The following is a 21,517-nucleotide window of genomic DNA, read 5'->3' as shown; positions in this document are numbered from 1 at the left end:
GATTCAAATAGAACGTGGAATCCGCAACCTTCCAAACCATATCGCCAACAATATCAGACTGGATGTAGCCGGTGTTCTCACCAAAGCAAGACCACCAAAAAACCAACATATCCAATGATGAATATAAAGCTCTACAAGAAATGAAGAAAAACAAAGAAATAGTAATCACTGTGGTTCTCAATCAAACGGACTACACAGGTAAGCTTAATGCTTTATTGTTAGATCGGCCTACCTACCTCCCTATTGAGTATAATCTCACCAATTCGCAAATTAGAACACTCCAAAGGCTCCTTAAGGTCACTTCTTGGCCTGTGGAAGTTACCAACAAACTAAAACCTTTTAACTCTAGGACCCCCCCCCCCCCCGAATACATGGACTTCCAAAAATACATAAACAAAACGTGCCATTATGTCCCATAGTGGATGGCATTGATTCTCGCACATACAAATTAGCCAAAGCACTCACTATACTGGCAACACACCATCACACATAAAAAACTCAGCCCACTTCAAAGCCAGTATAGAAAACCTCTCACTCAAAAAACACTGACATAATGGTCAGTTTTGACATCTCCTCCATATTCACAAATGTCCCACTCAAGGAAACCTTAGAGCTCATCCAAGCCAAATTTCCTCCCTATATCTCAGCCCTATTTCAGTTCACAATGAACTCAGGCTATTTCGTTTGGCGAGGAAAATTCTACAAATAGCTAGAGGGGACAGCCTTGGGTTCACCACTCTCCCCACCCATGGCCAACTTCTTTATGGAGACTTTTGAAAAGAAAGCCTTAAACTCTGCCACACAAAAACGCACTGTTTGGCTTCGCTACATTGATGATGTGTTCACTATTTGGCAACATGGCTCAGTACACTCCACTCCTTCTTAACACACTTAAACAACCAACACCCCAGAATCCAGTTCACCTTGGAAAAAGAGTAGAACAATAGTCTCTCTTCCTAGACACTGTAATCATTCTCTGTTTACAGAAAACCCACCCATACAGGCAGATACATTCACCCGCAAATTCCCCCCCCCTCACAACAATATGGGGTTATAAAAACACTATATAACATGGCAAAATTAATCTGTTCAGATGAAAATGCCCTAACCATTCAACAAAACCACATCCTTAATACTTTCTTAGCCAATGTCTACAACCGCCAAAAAATATTAAAACCAGATAACCACAACCCCCCCTCATAACAAAGATTACACTAAATCCATCACCATTCCCTATATCCGGTGCACCTCGTAAAAAATAACCAAAATTTTAAAAAAATATGACTTAACTTCTTGTTACAAACCATATAAAAAATTGGCATCCCTTATCTGCTCCACCAAATACCAACCACTTCCCCTAGACCAGTGTTTTTCTCAACGTGGGGGTGTATGCCCCACAGGGGGGCAATTTGAATATTTTGTGGGGGCAATTAGAAAATGTACATGTACATATTTATATTATACTTTTTCAGAACTTGGCTGACTATTATGCTAGGGGGGGGGCATCAAGATCTTTGAGATGTTGAGCTGGGGCATGATCCAAAAAAGGTTGAGAAACACTATCCTAGATCTACCTGGGGAATACCAGGTCCCTTGGAGCTGTAAAGTGTCCTACTTTGGCCAAACAGGCAGGATAGCAAATGTCAAGATTTCAGAACATAAAGAGACTACATCCGGATTCACCAGTACAGCCACTCTGGGCTTGCAGACCATGCTCTGGATACCTGCCACAAAATATGTTGGAAGAAAGCCATGTTAATACATCGCAGCAAGTTTAAATATGAAAGATTGTTCATAGAATCAGCCTCAGCTCTAAAAAAACTTTCCAAACCTCAACAAATTTGAGTGCATGAGACTGCCCCAAATTTGGGAAGCTTGCATCATGAGAATATCAGCCCAACAGCCAACCCAATATAGCCTGCTAGGGGGTACCATTAGGACTTTAGGAACAACAGTAGTTTCTCTCTTCTGCCTCATTTGCGCTTTGTTGTGCCTGCGTGCACATTTCATAGTTGTATGTTCCCACTGAAGATGGCAATGTGACAGTGCCGAAATGTAGGAAGTATTCATTAAAGTTTCTTTTAATTAATATTCTGGTATACGTTGTAAATTCCTAAAATAATTTAATAGTCATCCTTTATCCAAACGTTGTTTGCTTACATTTGGATAAACGATTAAATCAAATATATAATTGGTAGCATAGCTGAGTGAAAAAACTTCCATCAACTTATCTCTAATATCTTTAATAATAAGTGTATACCAGGTCCCTTGCAGCTGTAAGCTGTCCTACTTTGGCCAAACAGGCAGGACAGCAAATATCAGAATTTCAGAACACAAGGACTACATCCGTCTTCGCCAATACAGCCACTCTGATCTTGCTGACCATGCGCTGGATACCTGCCATAGAATACGGTGGAAGCCAGGATAATACACCGTAGCAAATACAGATATGAAATGCTTTTCATGGAATCAGCTTCAGCTCTAAGAAACAATCAAAACCTCAACAAATTTGGCTGCATGAGACTTCCTCATATTTGGGAAACCTACATCAGAAGACCTTCAGCCCAATCGCCCAAGAATACCAACATTGCCTGCTAGAGGGCACCATCAGGACTTTAGGAGAAATAATAGCTTCCTACTTCTTCCTCACTTACTGTTTTGTTGTGCCTGCATGCACGTGTCTTGTACTTAAGTTCTTGAAAATGGCAACGTAACGTTGCCGAAATATTGAAATATATTAAAATTTATTTTAATGTATATCCTAGTACGTTGTAATTTCCTTAAATTATATAGTGAAAATACATAACCAACGTCTAAGCCTTTCCACGAGAATTTAATAATAAGATGTGACACCTTTTGGCAACTGGTATATGGAAATATGACTTCTCCATTACTTCCACCTTAGTATCACATCCTCTAGGTCTGGCTCCCACTGATGAGAACTTCAATAAAGGTCGAAACATCTGGGTAGTGACCCTTTCCTTAATGCATAGCATTATACATCTCCACAAGGAGATGTGTTTTGCATTACAGGATACTAAGGCAAGTGATGAGAAGTTATATCACCTTTGCTACGAGTTGCCTCAGTCCTGAAAATACTTTAGGAGCAAACTTTGTTTTTTTACACTTGGATAAAAGATTAAACCAAATATATAATTGATCTGAGCAAAATAAGGCACATGTGGTTTTGTTAGAATTTTATACAATGGACCGATCCTAGCCAGTATCTTTCTCAGTATTTCAGCATTTCACTGGGTTGCCTTTATAGTACGCCCACAGATACGAGACTGTTTGACACTTCTGGACATGTCAAAAGAAGGAGAATCCATTCCGATAATAGGGTAATCATTCTGTATTGTGGGTAGAGTGTTTACAATTACACGTCGGAAAATTAGCTTCTCTTTTATGATCGTTGTAGTTTTTAAAGTGGTAACTATTTTGCTTGTATAACAGTTGGAAAATTTTACATATAAAGCATGTGATTTCGCGTGTTGGTGACCAATTCGTATATCGCCTTATTTCTTTCTCCCCTTCAACATGAATTGACTCCTCTTGGCACCGAGCCGACAGCTCTTGTATCTGTGGTTGGACTATACTGCCTTTGCCATGTATCCTCCTAAATTTCTATCAATCCTCACCCCAAGACCTTTATGTTTCACCATTAATGCAATGATATTGTCACTGGACTGCACAGAAACATTCGATTCTTTGCAGATGAAATGGTATTGGTTAAATGCAACTAGAAGTAAGGTTTTGAAATTTGCAGCCCACAAAATGCTGCATATTGAATTGAGGGAACTATACTGGAGGAAGTTCAGAGTATACGTTGCAACAGTAGTAAAGGCAATGCAGTGAACTGCTGCAATATTGAGAAGGATGTTGATCAGCAGTGAAGAAAGGGTGGTGGTGGTTTCATTATATGAAATTCTGATCAGATCACATATGGAGATTCTGCCTAGATCTGGTCACTTTGATTTGAAAAGGATATGAAAGTGAAACCAAGACTAGAACATTAGTTATGACAGTGGTTCCCAAACTTTTTCGATTCTTGGTGCCCTGTGTCAAATTCTAACAAGTACACTTTGTGAAATAGCGAATAATTTTTTTTAAATTAAAGGGTTAGGTAAAATTAAATAAAACACATATTTAAGATCACAAAAAAAGTAATTGAACAAATTCAACTAATTATCATTAGTGGGATGGATGAGCCTGTTGATCACCACACACTAGCATTTTATGTAAGTTTTTATGTGCATGTTACATTAATTGTTTTTTGTAATCCCCATAGATGTCCTAGTAACTAGGACGAAATATAGGAAGTATTAAATTCTATTTTAATTCTTTTTGAGTGTTGTAAAAAATCCATTAAACCTCCAACATAAAGAAACTACCTTAGTCAATTGCTTCTGGACCCTTTCCTGAACAATGCGGGGATTAGGGGCACCGACTCCAGACGTTGTTTGAAAATCCGCATATAACTTTTGACTCCACAAAAAACTTAATTACTAATAGCCTACTGTTGACCAGAATCCTTACTGATAACATAAACAGTCGATTAACACATATTTTGTATGGTATGTATTATATACTATATTTTTATAATAAAGTAAGCTAGAAAAAAGAAAATGTTATTGAAGAAAATCATAAGGATGTGAAAATACATTTACAGTACTGTACTGTATTTATCAATACCTTAAGTTTATGTTGTCTGTTTACAATTTTTTTTTTTTGAATTTTATGTCTGTCAGTACCTACATCAATATTGTCTTATATGATACACAACACTGTACTAGGCATCAAAAATGGAAAGATAATCTGAAAAAGAAATTCATATTTATTTACAGTTATAACGATTCATGCATTAATAATGAAGCAGCAGCAATATCATTGCTTTATGGTAGCCTAGTGTAATCGAATGATTGCTTTGCGGTATCCTAGCCTTCATGAATTTTTTTATTTTATGCTAATTAATTAACTAACTAATTAATAACAATTATTTTATGCAGTTATGATTTAATACCGCATCTTTACATTTGTTTACATTATTCAAACTTGCATACCGTGTATGCAAGTTTGGATAAATTTAAATTTTTTTATAATATATTTGTGTATACTTTATGGTAGTAAATGATAAAATAGACTAGCATCTACATATATTTTATGCATTCATGACATACCTAACTTTTTCTTAATTTTTTTGATATTTCTGGGCTATGCGGTTCGTCTTCGAGTTTTTTTTAATTGTCGCAAATCTTCAAAAAAATTTCAAATATATTTTAAATTAAAGATACCAAGAAATTATATACTTGGTTTAATCCTTTATCCAAGTGTAGCAAACAAGTTTGTGCCTGAAGTCTCTTCAGGACTGGGGCAACTCATGGTAAAGGTGGTATGACTTCACATCACTTACCTTAGTATTCCATAATGCAAAGCACATATCCTTGTGGCCATGTATAATGCTATGCATTATGGGAAGGGTCACTACTCAGACAGGTTTCGACCTTTATTGAGGACTCATCAGTGGGAACCAGATCCACTGCATGTGCTTTGCATTACGGGATAACGAAGTGGAAAAAAACTTCCAATATATTTATTAAAAAAAAATATAAGTGGAACTGTGCAGTTCAAACCCTCATTCTTCAAGGGTCAGCTGTATTTGAAAAATTATTCTGCAGAGTCTCTATATTTACATCTCTTCATCACCTTTAGATGATGTAGAGATCCTGCAGGGCGATTTAAATAAGACTTAGTGAAGTAACTGTTACACTTCCTAGTTCGGTAACAATGCCAAACCTGCAGACTTGGTTGAATGGCTGAATGGTTAATGTACCCACCCTTCAGCCAAGTATAGGTTCAAATCCAATCATGAGCATAGATACTTGTGACTGCATTTAGGTGGCAGTGAATTCCATTCTCTCCATTCGAAATCACTGCTCTGCTTGCCGGATGCATGAAAACTTTTTTTTTTGTCTCTAAAAGCATGGTTTTCAGATTATCCGAGAAAAAAAAAAAAAAAAAAAACCTTAACTTTCCCACAGTACTTATGTACTATAGGTTTACATTTCAGTGGACAGGAGAGATATAAAAAAATAATGAATAATAAAAAAAAAAAAAAAGATATTTCCCCTCAAGTCATTTACAGTATCACCGATGTAAAAATTAAACAGCAGTGGTCCAAGTTATAGAGCCCTGGACACCACTGAATTACCTACCCTCTCTTTGATTCATCATCATATGCTGCTCTGCGAGATCTTTCCATCAGCCACTCTCTCTTATCCATATTTCCAGCTTCATGTCAATCTCCACTTGCTCCAAATTATGTAGAAGGTTCCATAGATTATCCTGTGAAAATCGCATAATCATTTTCCCTTATGCAACTCAGCTATCACTTTATTGCAGAAAAGTTAGTAAATTACTTAGACAAGGACTCTCCTTCACAAAGCCATGCCATTCTCCATTTCTTCTGGAAATGCTGGCTAGTCTGTACTCTCTTCGAGTCTCCTTTATGCAATGGCATTATTCCATATCTAAACATCTCCAGTTCATTTATCTCTATTTTCCCCTTAATCCCTGATGCATACTACTTTACATCTGATTCTATCAACATAGCTACAGATGTAGAGTAATATGAGGAAAATGATTTTTATTATTACAGTCATACCCCGAAGTTAGGCGGTAGGTGGGACCAACAAAAAGCGCGTAATTCGAATTCGCGTAATTCGGATATAATTTTGCATACAAACATACAAAATATTAGTTAATTGGGACCAAAGGTTTACAAAAACACCTATATTTTTTAAGAAATATAATCATAATTGTAGTTTTTCATACATCAAAAAAAGAAAGTTATTTCGATGTCAATGGTTTCATAAAATCTAATAGATTCGTCTGATGGCATAATGTCTTTTTCTTGTCACACAAAATTCCTTCATAGCAAGCTAATGATTTTTTATTCCTTACCTCGTGGCTACAATTCATTCCTCGTTAGAGTCTATGTCCTCCAAAATCTGTAAACCTTTTTGATTGTTCTTACTGTGGATTCCTGTAGATCAAACTTCTTTGCTAGCTTACAAATTTTCATTCCGCCTTCAAAATCCTTAATAATGTTGAGTTTTGCTTCCTTTGGACATTATTATTTTTTATGTGATAAAATTTTTACCAAGAACATAACATTAAAATAATCGCTAGGTTTGTAGACTATAAAAATCGTGTATGAATGGAGACCATGAGAAACACGTCAGTGCTTGTTCACAGTATGTGTGAATCTGGCGAATGTGGCTGGCGCCGGAAAGATACGACTAGTGGTGAGGCATGAAGCAGGACGGGAATACGTACATATATGAAACCGCGTAACTCCAGATTCGCGTAAGTCGGGGTATGACTGTATTATTTTATTAATCTCTATGGAGTCAAAATACTCATCATGAGAGGTCAATGCTAGTCAATACAAAGTCTATCATTCCACTTCTTAAACTCATCCACCATTTGCAGTTTGACCACCCTCTCAGGCAATACATTCCATGCACAAAACTTACTTCTTCTTACCCTTTTATTCATTACTTCCTTTTGTAACTTCCAGGGATAGCCCCTTGTCCTTTTTCCCTCCCCTCATTTTTTCAATGTATGAAAAGCCTCCTTAGTGTTAATAATAAGTCTATAACAGCTTAAATAGTGTTCGTAACACAGCTACTTCCGTATATTGCAGCAGTGGATAGGAAGTGGTTTTCGTGTTGGTCTAGATCAGTGGTTCCCAAAGGGGGGGGGGGAAACGGGATGCCATAGGAGTGTTTGCCTGGAGGACTGATAGAGACTGTGGCTATGGCAATTAAGCAGAGTAAAAAGGTGGATGAGTAAAAAAGTGAATGACTTGAGAGGCAGTGTAAATTGGGTGATGAGAGATCTGAGATTCACGCTTGAGGTTGTACAAATGAAAATGCAGAGAGGAAAGATAGTGTGTATGTGTGTTATCCAGGTATGATAATGACAAGCTGAGTAGAAAAGCAGTAATAATGAATAGCATAATAGCCAGAATGTGTCAGAGGAGAGAGGACTGGAATATGTGGATGCTTGGAGGACATTTAAGGACAGAAAGGAGCTATATGTGAGAGACCACTTGCATTTGAATGAGGAAGGACATAGGTAGCTGGAGACATTGCTGTTTTTCTGAACAGGTCAGTGTGTCAATACAGGGAAACTAGAATTCCCAGGGTGGATGGTAGCAGGGGTGGCCTCTTGTGGGAATGGATGCTTGGGGGAAAGGGCAGCGACATCAGGTAACACTGAGTCCAGTGGAGTCTGGAGAAGGATAATGATAGGTATAGAAGCAGTGATATTTTTTTTTATAGCATAATTGTAAGCTGTATTCCACAAGTGAAGAAGAGGACACAATTTGGTGTAAAGTGGATGACAAACAATATCAAACAGGAACTGCAGGTGAAAAAGAGGTTATGAAAGAGATATATGGAGAGCAGATGCATGAAAAATATAAGACTCAGGCCAGGAGAGTGACTAATATGGTAAGGAAGGGGAAACTGGAATATGAGAAGAGATTGGCACTAAGATCCAAAGATAATCCTAGGGAATTTTTTAGCTATGTGGCCAGTAGGAGAAGAAATAATTGTGGGATAAAAATGGGATAAAAACAACTCCACTATGTCCTCTGCATCAGTCACTCTATAAAAATAGAGTGACTGATGCAGAGGACATAGTGGAGTTGTTCAATAAACATGTTATTGGAGTATTTCATCCTGGAGAAGAAAGTTTTAATTCAGGATGTCAGTAAAGCCTTGGGACTGGATGGTATTTCACCATGGGTTTTGAGAGAACGTGCTAAAGAACTGACAGCTCCGTTGACCTGGCTTTTCGATGAAAGTCTGGCTACTACAGGAAAGGTACCCAAGGAACAGAAGGAAGGTAAGATGTGCCAATTGCATAAAGACAGTAGTAGACCGGATGTGTCTAATTATAGGCCAGTTTGTGTTTCATCAGTAGTTGTTAAGATCTTGGAGAAATTAGTGAGGGACCATAATCAGCGTTGGGCAGATGAGGGTAATGTTATCTGTGAGCGTCAACATGGATTTGTTAAGGCGGCGCTCTTGCTTTAGTAATATAATTGCCTTTTATAATAAAGTGACAAGAGCAGTTGATGAGGGAAAGGCATATATTGCCAATTTTTTTTGGAATTTTCAAAGGTATTTGACAGGGTGACACATGATAAGCTGATATTTAAGTTGCAACACATGGGTTTAGATGTCGAATTAGTCAACTGGATTCAGGATTGGCTGTCTGATAGGTATCAGAGAGTTGTGTATGGTGGGGCAGTATCAAGGAGGCAGAAGGTTATAAGTGGGATCCTACAGAGATCATTACTGGGATCTGTATTGTTTAACGTTTATGTTAATAACAATATTGTCAATGGATTGCAAGGGGATATTCAGTTATTTACAGATGATGTGAAGCTGGGAAAGGTTATTAGTAATAGTGCAGATGTGGCAGCCTGCAAGAGGATTTGAATAAACTAGACAGATGGGCAAATGAATGGGGGAGGTGTCAGTTTAATGCAGCAAAATATAAAGTCTTGAAGTTTGGAATCCATCGATGGGAGGCTGCATACTCGATGGAAGGAGCTGTACTGGAGGAAGTAGAGGAGACAAGGGATCTGAGGGTGATGACTGATAGAAAACTGAAATTCAGGGAACATATTGCAAAGGTGGTGAAGGTAACCAGAGAATTATTGCAATACTGAGAAGGACGCTGACCTGCAGAGATAAAAGAGTTATTGTTCAATTGCATAAGATCCTGATCAGACCACACTTAGACTATTGTTCTCAAAATTGGTTCACAGGATTTGAAGGGGATAAATTAACTGCGGAAAGGGTACAGAGGCGGTTAACGAAGATAGTTTCAGGACTGTATAATGTTAGTTATGAGGATTGGCTGAGGGAATGTGGACTGCAGAGTTTGGTATGATCGAGACTTTTAAACTCGAGAGATAGTTATAGGGTTGATACTGGGGGAGTTCTTTTGCTTGGTGGAACAGCAGGAAGGAGCGATGATAAGCCAACATCCCTGGAAGTTGCAAAAGGAAGCAGTGAGCAAGTGAGTGAGGAGTGGTTTCTTTGCAAGGAAGGTGGTTGAACCATGGAATGCATTACCTAATAGTGATGAGAGCAAGAACGGTCAAGGAGTGGTATGATATATTTTGTTTTTTCTAGACAGGACTTCCCACGATGAGTCTTTTGACTCCATGGAGGCCTGAATAATAATAATAATAAAGTGTTTCAATCGTATCTCCCTCCTTTGTCTTCTATCCACCAAACTCTGCAAGCATTTAGTCTATCCTCATAATCAACATCATACAGTATTGATATAATTATTGTAATCTGTCACTGCACCCTTCCCATTTACTTCATTCCCTAGAAAACGTAGCAACCAGATCTGAGCACAGAAACGAGACAAGGTCTGATCAAAGCTTTATAGAATGGGACTGCCACACTTCTATCTCTCATGGTCAATGTCCTCTTCAGTATTGCAGCAAGTCTCTGAGATGGCTTCACATTCTTTGCAATATTTTTTTTGGGGGGGGGGGTTGAAAATTTCTGATAAACACCTAGAACAAAAATGATATTAAAGCAATTGATATAACCACAAGAAATAACATATCTTAAAACCCTTTAACTCCCAAGTTACATTAAATTGTAATAATATATTATTTTTCTTTTAAGATATATAAGAAGACATGTCAGAAGTTTTAAAGAAATTCGAAGGTGTGGGCCATCATCAAGTTTTTTGTGCTGCAAAAAAGAGTTCAAAAGTACAAAGATTCACCAAACTTTGTGTGAGACTATGGGATTATGCCCCAGCACATCCAACAGTTTCCAGATGGGTGACCAAGTTTAAAACTGGGCATCCTAAGACAACAGATGCCCCCAGCCCAGGAAGACCTTCCACAGTGATCACATCTGAAAACATCGATGCAGTGCATGCTGTGATCCTTGTTGATAGACAAATATTAACCAAAAACATTGTCAAGACTCTGGGTATATCTAGGGAATGATTTGGGATCATTATCCACAAACATCTGGATCCAGAAGCACTCAGTGAATTGGGTCCCCCAAATGTTTGAATGCTGACCAAAAGAGAGAATGCATGCTGTCATCTCAAGGGATTTGGGATCATTTTGAGAATTTAGGTGCAAATTTTTTTTCAGGCTTGTATTGTGACTGTTGATGAAACAAGGCTTCATCACTATGACCGAGAGACCAAACAACAGTCAATGGATTGGAGTTTCAGATAGTGTAACCCTTACCAAATACCTCAGAAAAGGTGAAACTGTTACAGCAGCAGTTTATTCAACAGCTCTGAAGGAAATGAAGGAGATACTGAAGAAAAATGCTGCGAGAAACTGAGCAGAGGCATGCTGCTTTTGGAGGACAATGCATCTGCTCACACTGCTCATGAAACCCAACAGACAATACAAAATTTGGGCTTTCAATGTCTGCCTCACTCACCCTATTCACCAGACATGGCCCAATCTGACTATTTCCTATTCCCAAATTTAAAGAAACACTTGAAAGGAACAAAATATAGCACAGATAATGAAGTCATCATATCTGCAGCGGAGGACTGGGTTGTGCAACAAGGGAAAAACTTTTTTCTCAGAAGATTGCAAATGATGCAGCAGCATTGTAACAAGTGTATAACACTTCGTGGTGAATATGTAGAATAATGTGTAAGTTACATGGTTCTACCTGAATTCATGATGCCCTCGTATGCCTTGTGAACTATTTCTATCTACAATCATTTTAAGATCCCTGGCTTCCTCCACTTCTTCCAATATAACTCCAGCAAGTGAGTATGAAGCATCCCATCTGTGGATCCTAAATTTTAAAAGTTTACATTAAACTCACATACTCATTCATTTGCCCACTTCGCCAGCTTATTCAAATCCTCTTGAAGAACCAAAACATCAGCACTATTACTAATAACCTTTTCAAGCTTCACATCATCTGCAAACAATTAAACAACCAGCTGTAGTCCTGTGATAATATCATTGACATAAGGATTGAACAGTAATGGTCCCAGTATTGAACCCTGCGGAAATACACTTGTATCCTTCTCACTCCCTTATACTGTTCCCTCATACAACTCTCTGATATCTAAACTGTTGCAAGTTAAAAACTAACTGGTGACGTGGCACAATGTCAAATGCCTTTGAAAAATCCAAAACAATAACAGTGTATGCCTAAACCTTATCCACTGCTCTTGTTACTCTATTGTAAAAGATTACAGATTAGTAAATTAAGAACATCCTTTAATAATAAATAATCTTGCCCTGATCTTCCCAATTCTGTGTATGAATTCTTACCAATTTTTCCAAAATCTTAATAACCACAAAAAACATACAAACAGTAATAACTCCATTTGATAGTTCCATTCTATTGGCACTCTTATGCAATGGTACTATCTTATTCTCCAGAAATCTGTCCCATTTTAAGACTTTCATTATTATTATTACATCACACCTTCAGGGAGTCCAAAGACTCATTGAGAGAGGGCATCTACTCTACAACTCCACATCTCACTACTCCGCCAACCTTCATCATCTACCACCAACGCCATCTATCGCCGACTACCACCACTAGTACTTTCACAGACAGTCACAAACATCCATGCCCAAGATGGGATTCGAACCTGCAGCCTTTTGGCTGGAGAACAGATAAGCTGACCACTCAGCCAACCAGGCCAGCATTAAACAGCCAAGTTAATGGTACAATCAGTTCCATAGCATATTCCCTTAAAACACTTGGTGAAATTCCATCTAGTCCACCTGCTTTATTAACACTTAGTATACTTAGTATTCAGAATACATCTTCTTCCTCACTTCTACCACTTCAAAACTTTTATCCTTCGAGGAATAAAGCCTGTTTTACAAGGATGGAACAATCTAATAAAGTGATCATTAAATAGCTCAACTATGTCATCTGCTTTGGATACCCAATTCCCATCTCTATCCAGCAAGATAATCCATCCACTGTCATTTTTCCTTCTACTCACCATATAGCAAAAATATCTATTGGGATTCCCCTTGGATTCCAGTCTCCTCTCATATTCTAATTGTTCTCTCCTAACGATATTAGCCACTTTTCTAGCCTAAGCCCTATAATCCTCATGCAACCATTCTCCACCTCTCTCTTTATACAAGGCGTATTCAAAAAAACACCAAAATTTTGCTATAAAGACTTTATTACTCATTTTATAACATTTAAATACTTCCCTTTCAAAGTAGCTCCCTCTACTGGCAATACAGCGTTCCCAATGTTTCTTCCATTGTTGGAATGCTTCCTGGAATGCACTTTCTGTGATGGCACGCAGTTCTCTTATCACATTTTCCTGAATCTCCTCTATGGTTTGGAAACGATGTCCTTTCAAAGTGGTTTTAAGTTTGGGAATCAGGAAAAAGTCTGCTGAGGCTAAGTCCAGAGAATAGGGGGAATGGGGCATAACAGATGTCTGATGTTTTGCCATATAACTGCAGATAAGGAGTGACACATGAGCCAGCTCATTGTCATGGTGCAACATCCAAGTCCGGTTTTCCTATAATTCAGGCCTCTTCCTGTGCACAGCATCCCTCAAATAGACTAAAACTTCCTGATACAACTCTTCTTTGTTTCCCATCTGACTATGTGGTACAAATTCATAATGGACAATGCCTTTCCAATCAAAAACAAGCACCATCACCTTGATCTTTGACCAACTCATCCATTGACGCTTAAACCGCTCATAGTACTATGTTCGGCTCATACAGTCCACCCCATATGCTTGGTTAAGCAATTGAAATGTCTCTGTAAAATTTTTACGAAGTTTGCAGCAAAATTTCACACACGCATTGTTCTTCAAGCTCTTTCATTGTCACTAATCTGACAAACAGTTTGTGCACATGCTCGCTTCATTGGATGTAACTCGACAACTAATGCTCACAGCAGAATGGGGAAAATGGCAGTTTGTTGTCAAAACCTGCTACTAAGTGCTGCGTGATCAGTAGTTGCAGTGTGATCTCTGTGCCAGTCGGTGCACTATTTAAAAAGTTCTGCCTTTTTTTGAACACACCTCACATGTCTTGCATAAGCTCATTTTCTTCCATAATACCCCTTTTATTTCTCTTGCCATCCATTTGACTCTAAATTGCTTTATCTTCATTCAAGGTATACAGTATTCCATTGCTGTCAACAATTTTTTCTTAAGTATCTCCCATGCACTGATGAGCCCACTTCCTTCAAATTCTTTCATCCATTGCATTGCAGCAGTCTGTTTTCTTAGTCTATGAGAGTTGCCCTTATAATTCTTTCTGTTTTGATAACTCCACATGACTATTCATCCTCAAATGCATTAAAACATGGTACATGGTCACTCTCACTAACAGGGGGCAAGAGTGTCATCCCAGTCACAATCAGATCCTCAGATGTTATGACCTAATCCAAAACTCTTGATCCTCATATAGCCTCCACCATGTGCAGTCCTAAGACAGTTATCCTTCAAGAAATTCAAATATTCAGTTCCTTTTGCTGCATGCTGTTTTTTTGCTAAGTATATATCACTATAATAGAAGTCCCCCATAATGATCACTCACTTTGCACTTGCCAAACTAATTTGCCTAAACATATCCTGCTCATAACCAGTTATATTCCCTGCTCTGTAACAACATCCTTACTATCCTGCTGAACTATTCGATTTCTATTCCTGTTAGAACATCCTCCTCAGTTAACCAAGTTTCACTGATACCAACAACCTTTGGAGAGGCTGAGTCAATGAATGTCACAACCTCATTCCCTTTATTTCTAATGCTTCCAGCATTTGTATGCGGAAAACCAGTACACTGCTATTCTTATAGCTATTAGTATTCCCCTCACACTCTACCACACTCTGTAATACAATGTACACTGTCTCATTTCTCAAGCCACTATCCCTGCATGAGACCATCCCTGCTACATTCCACCTGTGCAATTATAGTTTCCCTGCCCTGACACGCATTTGCCTAGAAAAAAAAATAACAGTCTATCCAAATGGCTGTGCCCTTCTGCATTCAGATGTAATCCATCTCTTGCATACAACTCGCTTCTATCCTCACATGTACTCCATGCATCCACATGTTCCAGACTCTTCTCCACATTTTCACCCCTCTTCACTGCCAGTGCCACACTCTCTAGTGTTTCACTGGCAAGCACTCCTCTGGCATTCTACTCTGCACACCCTGAATCATCAAATCTCCATACATGATGATCTGAACAGATTCATTTATTCATATCCTTCTCTCACTAGCATCCCTAACTCTTACAGCTTCCAATATCTCCCTTCTTTCTCTTCCCTCTCATCTATCCCTTGCAATATCTGTCCAATTCTCTCATCTTCCTCTCTCCCTTGCTGTCTGATGCCTTGCTTCTATACTATCTTGACTTTTTGCAATTTCAACTCCTTCTCCTGCCTCTCCCATTTTCTCTCCTTCCTCTGTCTCTCTCTCTCTCTCTTGCTCTCAGATGCTGTTCTTCTCTTACATCTACTCTCATTCTTCTCACACTAGTCAACCTCCCCATCCTCCTAATATCTTTTCACTTGCTCAACTGAGTCTTCATTCCTTCCATCTCCTCAGCTTTTCTATTTCTCTCTCCACACACACATGCTTTCAGTTTACATTCACATAAACAATTATGGCCATCAGACAAACCATCTTCCTCTGCTACACTGTGTTAAATCCATGTGTACATCTTTAATATTCTCTCCAACACACTAGTGATATCGACAAACTACTAAATTTCACCTGTTGTTGTTGTTGTGCTATCTCTGCTACCACTAAATCCCAAGTAAAGATACTTGTAGGCGTAGGTTTCTGCGGTTTAGCAGTTCAAAAGAAACATTCCGGTATTGCGACCACATGTTTATTAAGATACTTATTTATTAAAATCAGGGGCAGTGCCTCACATTGCTTACATTTTATGCACACATACATATTCCCACATTCTGCAATAAAAAATAAAAAATCCTTGGCCCTCTCACAGTAGTGATGTGCTAAAGTTTCCAACTTTTTGTGGGTGATATATATAACGAATTTTCAAATGCAATCTAAATATTGCATTTGAAAATTATAATTTAACAGTTGTAGTTTTTCAAACTCTAATATAAAGGTGGCAGATGAAAAAATTTATTAAAATCAGTGAGAAACACATCTTAAAATAAAAAAAAAATACCTGTGGTGTGACATCAATTTTTCTCATGGTTTCTGCCAAAACTACTATGTACTTATACTGTGCTGCTAAATCAATATATGGTTTAATTTCCCAGCATTTCATATGGGTATTCTGTATTATTAGTGGATGAGTGTTTCTGCAGCATTCTTCCTTAGCCCTATGCAGGGGAAAAAATAAATTTAAATAAAAGAATATATATATAGATAGATAGATAGATAGATATACCCACACAGTATATATAAACAACAAATTACATGAAATATCTGCACTTTCATTAACTTTAATGAAAGTAAGATATTTCATACTGAAATAATGGTACATCATCAGTGTGTAGAAACAAGGAAATCAAAAAACAGAAATACAAGGCACTTACAACAATCGTGATTGTTGTAAGTGCCTTGTACAGTACAAAACTACCATGTACTGTAGTACATGGTAGTACATGGTTTTTACAGTACAAAACTACCATGTACTGTAGTATGTAAAGATAAGGTATATATATTAGCTGAGTATAAACCAAAACACATCTAATTAACTATATTATAATTTTTCAACAGTTTAACTTGAAATGTATGATCACCAAAAAAGAACAGAAGTGGAAATAGACTAAATGGAGGAAGCAAGAGATCTTGGGATGAGTATCAGTAAAAATTTGAAGCTGAGGGGACATACTGAGAAGGTGGCATGAATCAGAGAACGTCTACAATACTGGGAAGAATATTAACTTGTAGATAAAAGAGTGTCCATTCCATTGTATAAAGCCATGATCAGTCCACATCTGGATTGTTCTTTAGTCAGATCTGGTCAGAGGGATCTGAAAAGAAAAATCAACCTTGGAGAAGACACAGAAGCAAATAACAAAAATGATATCATCATCATTGTCAAGCATTTTCTGTCCACTGCAGGATGAAGGCCTTCCCCAAAGTCCTCCATTCAGTTCTAACTTGAGCCTTTCAATGCTACTGAGTTAAAGCATTTCTTTAATCTCATTCTCCCAGTCTCTTTGGCCTTTCTGTAGGATACCATTCTGATAACAACTTTATCCATTTTTGAGTGTTATTTCTTGCATACGACCTGCTCATTGCTATTTGGATCTTTTAATGGCTGAGACCCTAGTCTGAGATCGGACACAAGTATTGCACTTTCTGTTCAGAATGGTAATGCCAAGTAATGATCTTTCCATTTACCTCTGGGTAATCCTCAGCTTGTTGGTTCAATTTTTTAGTCAAATACCACATTTTACTTCCATATGTCACAACTGGAAGTATACAATTGCCAAATATTTTCTTTTAACAGTAATTGCTTCCATAGAGTGCAATTGGAAGAACAAGATTATACTGGAAAAGGCCTAAGTTTGATTTCCATCATGACAAGAGGAATCTCGATAAGGATTTTTTCAATTGAAGGTGAGTTAGCCGATCTCATACAGAAGTAGCAGGGTTTTTTCTCCCAGAAACTAGGGTTTTTCATTTCGCATACAGACAAATTGGCCTTGAGAACATGCAATTTACAGACAAAAAATACTAGTGGTGGTCAGTAGATGGTGTTGGTGTAGATCAGATGGTAGTGGCAGTTCGCTGTGGTTAGTGGATTGCAACTGGTCCAAAGTTGAAATTTCAGGAAATTAAAATAGTTATTTAACACAGTTGTAAAGTCCATAATTTCTAAAATGAATGCTGATCACTTTGCAACACTAAAAGAAAGTCATATTTGTACTCATATTTGTAGATTTAGGGACTCAAAAACACATGTGTTGAACAGATTATTTTATTAATTACAAATAAAATTGTAAACAAATAAAACAAAAAAAAATTGTAATTAATAAAATAATCTGTTCAACACGTGTGTTTTTGAGTCCCTAAATCTACAAATATGAGTGCTGATCACCATGTAACCCTAAAAAAAAAAGAAAGAACTAAAAGAAAGAATTTCTCCATAATCTTAACAACTACAGAACTTGTAACTGACTGTCATTAAACAGTCAAGTTCATGGCACAGTCAGTTCCATGGTACATTCCCTTAAAACACTAAGTGAAACTGCATATAGGTCACCTCCTTTATTAACATCTGAATACTCAGTATTCAGAATACATCCCCTTAATTCACTTCCTACGCTTCATCACTCATTATTCTTCTAGAAATAAAGCTTGCTGTACTGGATGGAACACTCTAATAAAGTGATCATTAAATAGCTCAACTATGTCATGTGCTTTGGACACCCAATTCTCATCTCCATCCAGAAAGGTAACCTCATCAACATGCACACATGCTATAATTTTTTCCTCCTACTTGCCCACATAGAAAAAAAAAAACTCATTGGGATTGCAGTGCCAGTTTTCTCATTCTAATATGTCTTCCTCTGCAACTGCTCTCTTCTCTCTTTATATGCTTTCCATAATTGGATTTTCTTCTGCAATTCCCCTTTTATTTTTTTTTTTTGTCATCCATTTGACTCCAAATTGCTTTATCTTTTTTTTCACTCAAGATTTGCCACTGCTGTCAACAATTTTATCTTAAGTATCTCCCATGTACTAATGACTACTGCTGCAAGGCGATTTCTATCATATGATAGTCACATACCTTATAATTCCACATCAATTCATCCTCTTTTGTCACCTGCATATGCCTGTTTATTCTGCAGGTCAGGATTATATGGTCAAATCTTACCAAAAAGGGGTAAGTGTGGCATCTCATTCACAATCAGATCCTCTGATGCTATTGTAAAAATTCGATGCAGCAAGAATAATTTTTGTATAACGAACGCATCGAGTTTTTACAGATAGGAAGAACCCAGAACACCTGTAAATAGTATTTTCTCTTAATATTTAGTATTGTATGTAGCATGTATACAGCCCAACGGGAATTAGCTATCTCTTTAAAACAAAAGATGTAAAATTGACAAGGCTAAAGGAAATGCCCTACAGTCGGAAAGCCGTTTGAAATTTTGTTTACAACTTCAACCCTAAGTGACCTCAAGGTCAATGCAAAAAGGGGGCAGCAAGATTCAAATGAATGTACCGCTGGCCGACTTAATCAGATTAGAACACGAAGACGGAGAAGAAAGGGCTTGTCAAAAGTTCCAGAACCAGGAATCATATGATAACATAAGGGGTTTGCGTAAGTGCACGAGGTTTAGAAAACTGAACCTAGGGTTTCGGAACTGATGGAATATAAGACGGAACTTCTGGAGATAAAAGGAGATTTTTTTCACAGAAACGAGAAACAAGCATACGAGGAGACGATGTGAGAGAAAGCCTTAGAGTGAAGCCCTGATGTGTCGAGGAGGAAGCCGGTGGTTAGAGGGAGAAAAATGCCGCAAGCCGTCATTAGTCCAGAAGCATAGCTGACCAAGGGGAAGAACAGCTGAGGAGCAACCAAACTTGTCCGTGAGCCGTTCCACTTATCTGAGTCCGTGAAGGCCCTGATAATTCGTGACCCTTCGCCAGTGTGTTAACACGCGGATGAATCGTCACCCACATTCCGCGAGCCAACCTGATGAATTGCCGGTAACCCCCAAGGACCTGAAAGAAGAAAGATCCAAAACCCGAGATGAAGAAAAGGAAACATAAGAAGTCGCAGCCTGGGGAACTGGAGAATGCAACCTAACAGAAGACAGCCCAAGTGAGTTAAAATATTGTTTTGTTTAGAAAGTTATATTTCAACGACTGCCGATAAATTCCATTAGGGTTGTTGACTGGATATTCCTATTTTCTATTGCCCGAACAATAAATTCTTTCTGATCGTCCTTGCTTTTCTCAAGGAGCGATTTATGGTTTGTCTCATAATGCTGTTTTACTGACAACATTCTGCACACAACTGTCCCGGAACATAAAACGCACATTGCTTTATTGTCTTTATTAACACGTTCATTGCCAATCACGCGATGCGAGTTCTCACCAAACGGCCGATCACGCGTTATCACGCTGACGTCGCTAACTAAATAAAAAAAATAAAAAAAAATTTGGCCACCACACGAAATTCCAATTTTCAGCTTGGCAATGAACGATATCGTGCGATCACGCGATGCGAGTTCTCACCAAACGGCCAATCATGCGTTATCACGTGGACGTCGCTAACTAAATAAAAAAAATTTAAAAAATTTGGCCACCACACGAAATTCCAATTTTCAGCTTGGCAATGAAAGTGTTAATCATGCCATACTCTTCAGTCCACCAGCTTTGGAACTCTATACTGCTTGACTGTGATCATTTTAATTTTTTATTTTCTCGAGCCATGTTCGGTAGAATTGTAACAAAATAATTCGCAATGTAAATCAAATGCATTTTTTATAGTTTAAAAAAAAATCGACATTTTATTATATGCCTAAATTAAATTATCTTTATAATTCCCATTTACAGTAGCAAAACAAAACAGTGCACATACGCAACAATAATGCATTTGCCGCTGCTTATTTCTGCCTACTGGCGGATGCGCGGTGCGAAATGCATAATAAACACACGTGCGATTAGAAAAGGGAAAAGTTAGGGAATCCTAAGGATCAGTCGTTCACAATTCTTTTTCTGTAGACTGTATTTTTATTTATTGTATTAGAGGGCTCAGTCACAACAAACTTACTCGTAAATACCGTTCCCATTTTTTTAAAGTTCATACATTAAACTAACATAAGTATTAATATTATATAAATTAAGTGGATGTTAAATCCAACATTATTTCAAAGCCGACTACAGTAACTATAGAATTTTCGTGGGAAATTTGACGAGTGAACTTATGGGAATACACTGACTGCCATACTACCAGTTGCTCTAGCGGCTAAGGCAACTCGTAGTGTGGCGGCGAGTGTATTCCCGTAAGATCTCTGGTCAAATTTCGCAAGAAACATCTATAGTTTCTGTAGTCAGATTTAATATCCATTTAATTTATATAATTTTCCAATGTGAAGCCTTTTGGCTATTTATTTTAGTAAATAAGTATTAATAATTAATTATGGCATAATCATAAAGAGTATTAATACACTTAATGTATACGGTATAGCATGTCGACAAATATAAAAGTACACATATAAATTAGTTATCAATCACAGAACTAATGCTACAATATTGTAGTTTCCTCAGGCCAACATCATTAAATTAACTTCTGGTAAGTTTCATTGACATATCCCATTCTGATCACCAAAAATTTATAATATTATTCACTATTAAAATTGATTATTTTATTATTAAATTGATTTTAATGATGTTAGTTTGAAAGAAAAAAAAAAAAAACAATAGTGAGAAAAATATTTATGCATTGTAGCTCACCATAGAAGTCAGCGGAGC

The 21,517-nt window shown here is 37.6% G+C and overlaps 1 protein-coding gene across 3 annotated transcripts in view; it reads right to left on the bottom strand.

The window, feature by feature from the left end:
- Positions 1-21,517, bottom strand: part of LOC150101271 (myelin protein CNP-like) — a 279,632-nt gene that overhangs the window by 125,025 nt on the left and 133,090 nt on the right. For all 3 annotated transcript variants that reach the window (XM_090400742.1, XM_090400743.1, XM_090400744.1), the window contains exon 3: positions 16,242-16,398. In XM_090400742.1, coding sequence (XP_090256868.1) covers positions 16,242-16,398 — 157 coding nt within the window. The remainder of the gene's footprint in view (positions 1-16,241; positions 16,399-21,517) is intronic.

Source organism: Typopeltis vanoorti, chromosome 11, assembly GCF_054136105.1.
Source record: "Typopeltis vanoorti isolate ZY-2024b chromosome 11, IOZ_Tvanoo_1.0, whole genome shotgun sequence".
NCBI lineage: Eukaryota > Metazoa > Arthropoda > Arachnida > Uropygi > Thelyphonidae > Typopeltis > Typopeltis vanoorti.
Note: the sequence above shows the minus strand (reverse complement) of the source record. Positions and strands in the feature narration are given on the sequence as shown.